Genomic DNA, 12,721 nt, shown 5'->3' with positions numbered 1-12,721 from the left:
GGGGCTGGAGATATGGCTCAGTGGTTAAGAGCACCGACTGTTCTTCCAGAGGACCCGGGTTCAATTCCCAGCACCCACATGGCAGCTCACAACTGTCTGAAGATCCAGTTGTAGGGGATCTGACACCTTCACACCAATGCACATAAAATAAAGTTAAATAAACCACAAAAAATATTAAAAAAAAACTACTATAAATAATGCTGCTATGAACCTTCATGTGTGAAGTTTGCTTTGAATACCTATTGCTATGGTTTGCTTGACCCACTGTGTTAAAGTCCCCAGGGGGTGTTACTGGGTGGTGGTGGCATCTTTTTAAGTTTGGCCTCGTGCTAAGTTCATAGGTCACTGGGGTATGAAGTAAGTTTTATGTGGCTCTTTGGGTTTTGTTATTTTACCCCCTCCTTTGAAGCAGGGTCTCAGGTATACCCAGTCTGGTCAAGCACTCCTTACGTCGTTGAGAATGACTTTAAACTTCTGATCCTCCTGTCTCCGCTTCTGGTGTGCCGAGGTTACAGCCACGCGCCACCTCGCCTGCTTTATGTGATGCTGAGCATGACTGTGGGGCGTCTCGTATGCTAGGCAAGCACTGTAGCTACTCAGAGCATCCCCAACCCACCCTTAGAGGTCTGGAGTGGACTGTGAGAAAAGGGTCCAGCCTGCCCCTCTTCTGTCCTCAGAGATGTGACCATGCTCACACAAGAAATTCTACTATTGTCATCGGTCGTGCTGTGATGCAGCCCTCTCAGGAACAGAACTGTCTGTCACCATGCCCTTCTCTACCTTCCGAATTGTGAGTTAAATGAACCCTTTTCGCTTTTCAAGCCTTAGGTGGTTCATTACAGCTGACAAAAACTCTCTGGTTCCCTTGTTTCTAAAATTATCTTGGTGTGGAATTTTTTTTTTTGCTTCATTTCTATTACCTTTATTTTAAAACAATAGGAATATGTGTTGGCTTCTTGCCACATCTACCACCTCCACTCTCCTGGGCCATCATACCACACTGCCTGGACTTGTAGATTTAGTTTCTCTGCTTCCAGTCTTTGAGCCACTTATCATTACAGTAACCAGATGACTCCCCAAATATGCAGCAGATGAGGCCTTTTCCTTAGAAGATATCTCTCAGTGGAAAAGCCAAGGTCATTAGAATGACCTTGAAGAACCCAAGGACCTGTCTCATGATCTCTCTGCTGTAATCTCCACTTTTCTCTGGTGTTTTGAGGCTGGGTCTCTCTCTAGTCTTAAACTGATTGTCCCCTTGTCTCAGCCTCCTATGTGCTGTGCTGCTATTACAGGTCACTACTATCTTGCCTAGCTGTGTTTCTTCTCAGGCATGATAGCTGCACACCTATCTCTGGATCATCAGGACAGCAAGCCCCTCTGCCCAACATGCTCTTTCCTAACAGCGTTTTCTGACTCTTCTTTTTTCCTACTTCTTTCAAGTTTAGCTCAAGTGTAACTGAAGTCAATGCTATCCATCATGCTGAAGATGCCTCCCTACCCAACCTTCAATATCCCAGGGCTCCTCACTGTGCTCAAGCTCCCTCTGAATCAGTTATCACGTTCTCACATGCAATGATTTCTGGGAAATATTTATTCTCTGTTGTGTGCTCACTTGACATGTGTGCTCTACCAGGGGAAGGAATTTAAACATTTATTTATTTGTTTGTTTATTTTTTGATACAGGTTTTCCCCAGGTAGTCCTGAATGTCTTGAAACTCCCTATGTAGACTAGAATGGCCTCCAACTCACAGCGATCCTCCTGCCTCTGTCTCCTGAACACTGGGAGTCAAGGTGTGTTCTATCACACCCAGCCCCTAAAAATGTATTTTATTCTCTGATGTCTCCTATACAATGATGCTTGATACAAACAGATACTCAGTAAGTACCCATGCAATGAATGAAGGAACTAGAACCTTCCTGGTAAAAGCTACCCTGCAGAGCAAAATGCAACAGAGGATTCTTCCATACCCGTCCAAGAAACATGTCTGTTGGGGGTCAGGCGTAATTCCTTATCCTGGGACTTTTATGGGAATCTAATGTTGCTATTGACACTAAATAACGGCATAGAATAGCCCTCCCTGGGAAGCAATCTGACAGCTATGGTCCACCTGTTATCTATGGGCGCACATTCAGTCTTTGAATGGCTTGGGAACTCACATGGCTGAGGACACAGCTCAGGGTCATGCGAGGGCCTGTAGCTCAGTGGCAGAGTATTTGTCCAGAACACATTGCCCGCGTTCCAGTCCCAACATCACAAAGACAAAACAACACGAAAGTCCTCCAAGGATGTTCTTCTGCCTGGTGTGGCGGCACACCATTTTAACCCCAGCGTCTGAGAGGCAGAGGCAGAGGCAGGTGGTCCTCTGTAACTCCACCTGTCTGCATAATGAGTTCCAGACCACACAGGGCTGCTGTATAGTGAGACCCTGACAAAAAAAATGCCATTCACAATAGCTAAGAAATGGGACCAGCCTAGATGTCTGCTAACAAATGAACGGATAAAGAAAATGTGGTCTTTGTCCACAAAATGATTTTATTTAGTTGTAAAGAAAAGTGGAATCATGTCATTTGTGGGAAAATGGATAGAAATTCTCATGCTAAGTAAAATAAGCTGGACTCTGGCAAATGACATGTTTCCTGTCATATGGGAATCCTATTCTCTCTCTCTCTCTCTCTCTCTCTCTCTCTCTCTCTCTCTCTCTCTCTCTCTCTCGTTTCTCGAGACAGGGTTTCTCTGTGTAGCTTTGGAGCCTGTCCTGGAACTAGCTCTTGTAGACCAGGCTGGCCTCGAACTCACAGAGATCCGCCTGCCTCTGCCTCTCGAGTTCTTGGATTAAAGGTGTGCACCACCATTGCCTGGCTGGGAATCCTATTGTTATATATGTGTATGTGTGTGTTTCAAGTAGAATTTATGGCACTCATATTGCTTCTCAGAGAAGGTTCTTCCATGCCTCTGAGTCTAGTGGCAAAGTCAAGACTGACCATGAGAAGGAAGGAAGAAATCCTGAGAGAGAGAGAGAGAGAGAGAGAGAGAGAGAGAGAGAGAGAGAGACTAAATAGATACGATATAAAGCCAGAAGGGGGCTGATGTGGGGAAGAGAGGGACAATAGTGGGTCGGAATGTATAGCTGGGAGTATATAAGAACAAAGTATGTATAGAAATGCCATAATGAAACCCATTGATTTGTATTTTAAAATACCAAATAAATAAATAAACAAAGAAATAAAAATAAAACGGAAATACAGATTTGAAATTACTTTGAAAAGCACACTGGGGTGCCTGGGGAGACAGTCCAGACAGTAAGTGCTTCCTTTGTAAGCATGAGGACCTGGGCTCAGATACCCACACCCACACGCAGTCCTGGGTATGGCAGACATGCCTGTAATCCTAGAGCTGAGGGGGCAGACACAGGCAGGTCCCCAGGGCTTGCTCCAGGCCCAGCAAGATAAGGCGGAGAGAGACTGGGAAAGAAACATTGCTCCAAACATGTACATAAACATGCAAAGCATACCACACATACACACTCGCACACATACACATGCATACACACACCACACTGAGAGAGAGAGAGAGAGAGAGAGAGAGAGAGAGAGAGAGAGAGAGAGAGAGAGAGAGAGAGAGAGAGAGAGAGCCTGGCTTTAGTTTAGCAGNCGCTCAAGCATAAATGCCTGGCTTTAGTTTAGCAGCCCGCCCACTGTGGCCAGGCAGGTGGCAGGTGGACAGGACACTGGTTTCCTTCTTGGGATATTTATGGCCACTTGTCATGACATTTTATACCACTTCCAGGTGTCACCTGCACTATCATTTATTTACTAACCTAAAAAACAAATGTGCCCCTCTTTTTTTTAAACTTGGGAAGATGCATTTAGAAAAGGACCTCCCCACTGTTGCCACACAAACCAAAAACTAACTGTAAAACTGAAAGAGAGGAGACGAAGCCATGCGCTTTCCTGCAAACCCCATTGTGGGCTCTGCCAGAGAGTGAGCCTTAAACCAGCTCTCTTGGCTGAAAGATGTTAAAGGGGGGGTTGCTACATGCCAGCACTAAGTGATGGAGCTCCGAGACCCTGAGAAGTGACTACCCCCGGCCCCAGTGCTCATGACACTGAACCCCTCGTTTGTGTACCATGTAAACCTGCCCAAATTTCACCAGAGACAGACAGGACTTGTGGGGAATGTCAGGAAAAGCATGCGAAGTCCTTGTCCTCACCATCCTCCTCCTTCAAATGAGGAGCTCCCGTCCTACCCCATGCTGTCCTCTGTGAGCAGTCTCTTGCTTTAGAGCAGACTTACTTCTCCGGGGAGGGAGTTCCTGCCACAGCCTAGTGTAGGCCAGAGGACAACTTGTGGGGGTTGGTTCTCTCCCTCCGCCATGTGGGTCCCTGGGATTGAGCTCAAGTTGCCAGGCTTGTCAGCAAACGCCTCTACCCACTGAAACATCTCGCCTGCCCAAGAACAGGGATTTTAAAGAGCACTCATGCAAATGGGACCTGTTAGGTTAGCTCCTTTATCCTTCTCCTTTTCCTTGTCGGCCTCGTTCTTTCTCTTCCTCTTGTTCTTTTAACCTTCCTTCCTTCCTTCCTTCCTTCCTTCCTTCCTTCCTTCCTTCCTTCCTTCCTTCCTTCCTTCCATCCTTCCTCACTCCTAAGCTGAGAGTCTCTGAAGTTTCTGATACTTTGTTTCTCATGGTAAACCTGTGTTTAAGACATGCGTCATATCCTGGCCCCTTCAGGGGCAGTGAAGGTCCTTCTAGTCCCTTTGGATGGCAAGTGTGATGGAAGACAGGTCCCCTAAACAAACAGCCTGTCCAGAGGCATGATCATGAGGCGGGTGCTAGCAACACAGCCGCTCCTCATAGCTACCTTTTCTTTCATATACTCTTCGCAGCACGGGACCACGCCACCACCACTGCCACGCTGCCACCGCTGCCACCACCACCACTGTACACTCTCTGACAACTGTCTTAGCACCTTTCAGTGTTGAGGGTAAATATGCAAAGAAGGTGACTTGAAATGGGTGTGGCTTCCTCAGAGAGATTAAAGACACAGTCTCATTCTGCTGTAGCACACCTCTGGCTTGTGCATTCAAGACTCTTCAGGGAGGAAGGGTAAAAGGGAACATGGCTCACTACACTCCTTCTAGAATGTTTATTTACCTCCAGTGTCTGGGGCTTATCCCTTACTAAAGGGACACATTAGCTCAGTCTGAAAGTACCTCTGGAGGTTTCTCCCAGATTCCCAGAACAGGATCTAGCCTGTCTCTACTCCACTGCCCCTCTTGTTGATGAACGTGTGATCAGCCCTCACAGTGTGCCTGGCTGAGTCGCTGTTTTCATACTCCGTGAGCTGAGTGTAATTGTTACCATCATTTTGCAGTTGGGGAGACTAAGGATCAGAAAGCCTGAGACATTCGTGTAAGTCACACAGCAAGCGAGTGGTAAGGCCAGAACTGGTGTCTGGGGAACGTACTCAGACTCTGACGTCAGAAGGACGTGGTGGAAGACAGGTAGTGCTCCGGCTGGCACGGGTTGACTGTGTCCAAGATTGAGAAGTTTCCTCTGTGTGATTTCCCCTGCGCCAGTGTTCTTGGATGGACTTGGAGCATTTTCTACATCAGGAACAGTCTACTTTCTTTCAGAGAGCTGTTTCCAAACAGCATGGACTCTTCTGGATTCCAGAGAGAGAGAGAACGATGGTCCATTCTTTGTGTTCCTCCTTACGTCTTTTTTAATTCTGCTTTTCGAGACAGAATCTCTCTGTGTCGGCCTGGCTGTCCTGTCCTGACTACATTTTAATTGCCTCTTCCACTTAGGTTGTGAGTAGCAGGTCCAACCACTCTGCGAGTCTCCTAAGCGGCAAATGAAGGCTGATTTAGACAGGGCGTGCGGGTGAGCCAGCGCTAGAATGGCTCATCTTTGCTGAGCCCATTCTGCAAGGGTCAGCTGGTGGGAACAGGAGGCTGCAGGTGTGGTCCTGCCTGCCCTGGCTGCTCTCCCAGCTCCCTTTCTCAGCTGCCGCTGTAGCTTCTGTGAATCCGCCCTTTATTTTAGACTCTCTCTAATTGTTTCTGGATTCAATTTGGCTGGACTTCGTTCAAATTGATTTGATTCCCACTTATCCAGTCTCCATGAAGCCCTGAGATTAGGAAAGCCATCTTGCTGTTCAGAAAACCCTGATAATCACATTTTTCTTTCCCCCCCCCCCAGAGAAGTAGGAACAGGGCTGAGGGTCTTGATGAGTCTGTGAAAGGTTTTGTTTTTTTTCCTTGGGAGCAGCAGGTATCTATGTGGCCCCTTCTATGGGCTTCTCTTCGCTCACTTCTGGCTGAGTAATTTCTAGGAAGGCCAGTGTTAAACAAGGCAGTGTGAGGCGTATTTGTGCGGGACAGGATTTGTTCCTTCGTTCTTCAAGCTGAGACCGCTGTGCTCTGCCTTCACCGTCACTGGGTGTCTTCTCAAATATGCTTCTCTTTTCTCCTCCGACTCGAAAAGGTCTCTACAGAAATGTCACCCTCACAGCCAGGCTTTCTAAATAAAGGGGCACTTCCTACCGCTCTTCCGGTAACCCCCTTGTCCTGTTTTATTTGTCTTCATAGCACTTACCATTGTGCACCTGCGTGGGTGTGCGTGCGTGTGCGTGTGCGTGTGTGTGTGTGTGTGTGTGTAGGGTTTTCCTAGAGATATTTTAATTGGAAACAGTAGTGAGTTGGAGACAAAGTCCTGCCAAACAATGGGGGAGAGAGGAAGGCTTGGCAGGGCATCAGAGCAGGCAGCTCCCGATGAGACACAGGGAGGAGCCAGCTTTAGCCACAGGCTCCAGCTGCTTTGCTTGGCTGGAGATGCTGGTTTTGGTTCCTAAAGGTGTGCAAATTGCCACAGTTGATCCTAGAAGTGAATAACTGTTGTGAGAGGCATCAAGGCCGCCCTGGGCTTCAGGCAGCTCTGGCTTCCTTTCCCATTCTGGGGGATGGACAGGTCATCTCCTGAGAGTGGGTACAGCTATGGTCTCCTGGAACTTTGGAAGCCCTGGTCTTGGGTTTCCTTCATTCTTCTCCTGTGGCATGCACAGCCAGATGAGCTCACCTGCTTGCGGGAAGTTGGCCCTACTGGACCCGATCTGTCCAATACTGCATCCATCTACACATCCCCATTTCGTTGTCTTCTATCTTCCCTGAGGACAAGCATTCTGTCCTGTTCCTGACTGTCTTACACTTACTACACCCAAGAGCTCCAGCATCTTTTCTGGATGGGTGGATGAGTAGATGGATGGATGGACAGAGGAGTGGGCAGGGAACCTCATTTCACCAACTTCTGGCTTATCCTGCGAAGTAGATCATCTTTCCTCCACAGTGCCTCCTTACGTGCCTGTGTGCAAGCTTCTTGTGTCCTGTTGACTTTTTGTTTATCCTTTTTTCAGCCTTGAGTCAGCATAGCTCACGCTCCTTCTTCAGGCTCAGTTTGACACAAGCCCTTCTATATTGTGCCATGTCTTCAAAAATATGAACACACACACACACACACACACAGATGCTTATACACAGACACAAATGCCAGCATATACACACAGATTCTCTCTCTCTCATACACACACACACACACACAGTATACACTTACTTGAGTGTAACTAAGTGTGTTACTTATCCACTGCTGTATCCTAAAAATCTCCCATGGTACTACTCTACTTTTTGGGTACATAACTGAGCAGACATCTCTGGGAACAGAGACTTCTTTCTATCTGCGACAATACTTGCTTTCCGTATGTGTTTCACCAGGGACACCTCTGAAGGTCAGGAGCAGGGGCTTAGGCGTTTGTGCTAACTCACTGCTTGGCTAGTAGTGATATCATTGACAGAGGGATAAGTCAGGCCAGGGCTTTACCTAGAAGAAAAGTTCCCTTACTTCTCACTATTCCTCCATAGGGTGCGCTTCACAGAGAAGGAAACTCCTTACAGAGACTGGGCCACTAGCACTAGGCCTTTTGGTTTACTAATGAGAGAGGGAGAGTGAGAGGAAGAAAGAGAGAGAGAGAGAGAGAGAGAGAGAGAGAGAGAGAGAATTTGAACTGTGCATTTCTGTCAGCTGAGTCCTGCTGGGCTAGGAAGGGCTCTCAGAAAAGTTATTTCAACAGAACAGATGTGAAGTGGTCAGAAAATGCCCCAGAACACCTGCTTCACGGTCCCTTCATTTTCCTGGACATGATCCTGCAGTGCCCTGGGTTGCCAGTGCTAGAGTTTATCCAGCAAGGGTAAGACCCTCCCCCAGATGGCCAGCAGTCTCCCAGGACAGCCACCTCCCAGGGAGTTACTGCTGTCCCCCGAAGCCAAGTCTTACCTGTCACGTAGTTCTTCAAATCCAGCTCATTGCTGAGCGGGTTGTTGTTCTTGAACATGTATAGGTTGAAGGGGGCCGGCTCCTTGCCCACATTTCTCCACATGGTATAGTCGGGGGATGTCCACCGTCCCGCCAGCACGTCATAATCACGCTGAGTAAAGTGGACAAGCTTGGTGAGGGGGTCGTAGAGGCCGCCGTGGAAGCCAATGACCATCTGAAAGTCAGGGTTGGAATCATAGTAAATCTCCCCGTAGGCTGTGTACTGCAGCTGCTTGATCATGAGCCCATTGATGCTGAACACAGCCAGAGGGGTCCCCGTGTTATCTGAGGCGACGTAGTACTCCTCCCCGCTGCTGCTCTCCATGGCAAAGAGGTGGCCCTGGAGGTCATAGTAGAGCGAGGTGATCTCGGAGTTGGAGTGGTTGTAGACATGGGTGATTCGCGTGGGGTTGTGGAGGTCAGAGTAGAAGTACTGCAGGTGGTGGCCCAGGTTGGTCTTGTAGGAAGCCCGCCGGCCCACGCCATCATAGCGGTACTGCACGCTCCACCCGCTGGCCTTGTTGTATGCCCTTGTCAGCAGGCCCTTGGAATTGTACTCGAAGATGTCCGACCCTCGCTGGCACAGATAGCCGTCATCGTCGATTTTGTACTGCACGTCTCCCAGCCTGGTTATCCGGTCACGGAGGTCATAGCGTAGGGGCATGAGGCGAGCACTGTTTCCCGGGTTTAGCAGGTGCAGGTTCCCATTGAGGTCATAGCTATAGCGCCAGGTGGGCCGGTCGTTGACTGCCACACTCTGGAGCTGGCCATCCCCGTCATAGTCGTAGGTGTACTTTGTGGTGTTGGCGTAGGGTCCTAATTTCAGTTCCCGCTTGATGACCCTGCCCATGCTGTCGTATTGCACTGTCATCCAGTACATGAGGGACCGGAACATCTCATATTGCACTTCCTTGATGCGCCCGTGCGTGTCAAAATGCTTGCTGAGCGTCATGACAGCGGTGGTGATGATCTGGTTGATGTCGTAGTAGATGACCCCAAACTTGCCGAAGTGTTCCACCTTGCCGGAGATCTCATCATAGCGGTAGAGGTCAACGGGAAGGGGCGTCTCACTGATGACGGGCTTGATGCTGGCGATGCGGAAGCTGTTGTCGTGATAGGTGTAGTCGAACCTGGCGTTGATCATGCCTTCCTCAGAGAACCTGTAAATCTGCTTGTCCACAAGGGGCCCCACTTTCCGGTACCTGATGGTACAGGAGAAGCCCCCGCTTTGGAGATTGACCATCTTCAGCACGCCGGTCGTCTCGTCGTAGCCGAAGGTGACGGCTGTGCTGTCGTAGACGATCTCCGATAACTTGGAGAGCTTCCCGTACTTGTAAAACACCTGGCGCCCCGTGCCCAAGAAAGATGTCTTTAGGATGCGGCCATCGTCGCTGTAGTCAAAGATGACGGACGCGTTGCTTTCAGGCGGGTTGTAAATGTTTCGGATGTAGCCAATGGAGGTGTGTGTGGACATGCTGTGCCGGGCCACACTGGGCATGGTGACGGCGTGGAGGCGGTCAGATGAGTCATACTCGAATATGTACTGACGTTGGCTCTGCAGCAGGAGGACCATGGACTGGGGAGGAAATAGGAACAGATGAGCTGACCTTTTTTGACCAAGCACCCAAGTATTAGAATTAACCCCATTTCCCTGTGTGTCAGTCCAAAAGTCATGGAGGGTAGGGAACTTTTTCCCCTTCGTTTTTGTATTTATGCATGTATGTACTTTTGAGACAGGACCTCACTGCGTAGCCCTGGCTGGCCTGGCACTCACCGAGATCTGCTTGTACCTGCCTTGCAGGGGCTGGGACTAAAGGTATGTACTGTTGTGTGTGGTACCACTCTGCGTTTTGAAATAGGGTCTCTCACTAACCTAACCTTACCATTTTGTCTAGGCTGACTGGCCAGCAAGCTTCCACGAGTTTCCTGTCTCCATCCTCAGTCCCCCAGCATTGGGATTACAAGTGTGCACCACTCTGCCTGATTCTGGGGATTTATACGCAAGTGGCAAGCACTTTATCCACTGAGTCATCTCCCTAGCCCCTGTGAGTTTTCCATTTAATGGTTTTGTGAAAAAGGAAGACTCTTAGTCTATATCAAAGGTAGAACAAATGGAAGGACCTGCCCAGGGACTAGATGTTCAGGGCAGCATTTAAGGTCACGGCAAGTGCTCTTAAGGGACCTCTTCATTCTGTTCTTCCACTAGGACTATTCTCCAGCAAGGATCCCCAAGTTGGTACTGCCAGATACAAGGGACTAGGCAGAGAGGATCTGCTGGCTGCTTTGGCCAAAGCCGGAAGACGTAGCTGTGTGTATTCTAGTTTCCAGCAGACTTCCCGCCCCTAGTGGTTTAATTCAGGGCAAGCAGAAGTGACTCAGCAAGTCCCTAATTCATAAGTAATGCTTTGTCTTGCTGTCAGTGGATGGCTCTGCTGGATTTGACCCCACTGCCTTTTCTGTTTTCGTTTTTGTTTTCTTAATTAAACAAAATGATTCATCTTTTTTTTTTTTTTTTTGCCATTACTGACTGTCTAGCATCTTTTCCTTCTTCTTTTAGGGTAATAACAATGAGTTATAACTGAGTATAACAGTTTCCTGTGGGCTCTTTCTCCCCATCCATGCTGGGGGAACACGAGGGGAGCCCTGTGGCGTTAGTAAAGACGTTAAGGTGACTTATGGCTGGGTACCTCAGGCTGGCTGGGAATGAGCAGTGACGAGGGTGGGTGGGAAGGGGGAGCAGAAGCCCTGCTGATGGGCTGTGCAGCATGGTCACCCACCTTGTCCAGGTAGGAGTAGCTCCAGACTTTGCCATCGGCGAACATGCGGGACACGATCCGGCCCTGCTTGTCAATGTCTGTCCTCTCGCTCATGGCTCCGCGCTGAAGGCCGGCCAAGCGCCCGTTGAAGAAGTAGGAGACATTGACAGCTGCCAGACCACTGCTCGGGAGCCATAGGAAGGGGCGGCCCACCTGGTCATAAATGATCCTCAGGGTGAATTTCCGGTGGTCGTCATAGATCTTCTCCGTCCGGATGTTCCGGTCATAATCAATGGACAGGAGATTCCTCCCATGGACCTGGGGAAACACAAGGGTTCTGGTTTGAAAGACATCTACCAGATGGCTGAGGAGGATCCAGCTGCGGCCATCGAGGAGGAAGTGTGGGAAGGAGGGAAGAAGCATGATATTCCATTTATGTTTTAAACATCAGCATTTCTGGACATGTAGGAAGTGGCAATGTTTGCAGTGTGTTTTGGGACCGAAGTGAGGCTGCTTCTGGTCAGATGTGGCTGCTGTGGGCAGTATGGTCGCTCGTGCACCACACAACTACAAAGGCTGCCACCACGTCCTGGAAAGTGTGCATGGTGGCTCCCTGCAGTGTCCAGAACACACAGCTGTCTGTCTATCACAGCCCCGACTTGAGGCTTTGGAGTGCCCTACCGGTCTACCCTCAGGACCAGTCACCAGATCTAATAATCTTTAAGAGTAGGTGCTGTGGTTTCTTCTGAAATAGTGTGTAAAGGTGGCTAAAAGGGGGTACAGAGGCCTCAGCAACCCACATTTTACAAAGATCTGGGAATATAAAGATAAAAAATATACCTATAAAAGTCCAATAGGAAGTCTTTTATTTTAAATATCTAGAGGACAATCTTGCCATCGCAAGACGCTGTTGAGGAAACCTCGGCAGGGCTGTGAATTCCAACAAAGGGAAAAGGAGATTTACTTAGATTTGAAAGGAACAGGGGAACACGTCCAGACATAATTTAATATTTATTTAGAAGTTGATCTGATCAGAGGAGAAGGATTGTCTCAAAAGGCACAGCCGGGAGACTAGACTCTGGTTAGGGGCAAAGGAGAAGGACTCTGGGGACGCCCAGAGCCCCGAGTGCACGGCTGCAAGAGAATGAAATGAAGCTGGCTCAGCCCAGACTCTTACAACATAATTTACTGCAACTCCGCACGTCCCTGGGGTGGAGCGGGGGAGACAAAACATGCACGAGAGGAGCCAGGAGCTGTCTGCTGCCTCCTCACCTGACCCTCCTAATGGAGCTGCACTTGATGAAGGTGGCGGCGATGGCGGCAGTACTGCCGACGAGAGGCGCATGTGTTGAGCGCTAACACAGACAGGGGTGAGGTCAGAGGCTTGGCATCCATCGCTCAGTGCTCACAAAGGCCACGTGACACGGGCAGACACCCAGAGGGCACGCACTTGTTTGGAGTCACACGGTCGGGGCCGTGAGATGGCTGAACAGGTAAGAGTGTTTGCTGTGCGACCATGAGGATCTGAGTTCAGATCCGCCCCACACCCACGTCAAAAGCTCGTTGTGACCGCGTGTGCCAGCTACCTCCGTGCTG

General features: G+C 49.2%; 1 protein-coding gene across 3 annotated transcripts in view; it reads right to left on the bottom strand.

The window, feature by feature from the left end:
* The window catches only part of Tenm2 (teneurin transmembrane protein 2), a 424,931-nt gene that overhangs the window by 8,585 nt on the left and 403,625 nt on the right, over window positions 1-12,721 (bottom strand). For all 3 annotated transcript variants that reach the window (XM_050138699.1, XM_050138700.1, XM_050138701.1), the window contains 2 exons: window positions 11,147-11,443; window positions 8,331-9,945 (listed from right to left, as the gene is read on the bottom strand). In XM_050138699.1, coding sequence (XP_049994656.1) covers window positions 8,331-9,945; window positions 11,147-11,443 — 1,912 coding nt within the window. The remainder of the gene's footprint in view (window positions 1-8,330; window positions 9,946-11,146; window positions 11,444-12,721) is intronic.

This window comes from Alexandromys fortis, unplaced genomic scaffold, assembly GCF_014885135.2.
Source record: "Alexandromys fortis isolate MF-2015 unplaced genomic scaffold, M_Fortis_MF-2015_v1.1 scaffold_11, whole genome shotgun sequence".
In the NCBI taxonomy this organism is placed as follows: domain Eukaryota; kingdom Metazoa; phylum Chordata; class Mammalia; order Rodentia; family Cricetidae; genus Alexandromys; species Alexandromys fortis.
Note: the sequence above shows the minus strand (reverse complement) of the source record. Positions and strands in the feature narration are given on the sequence as shown.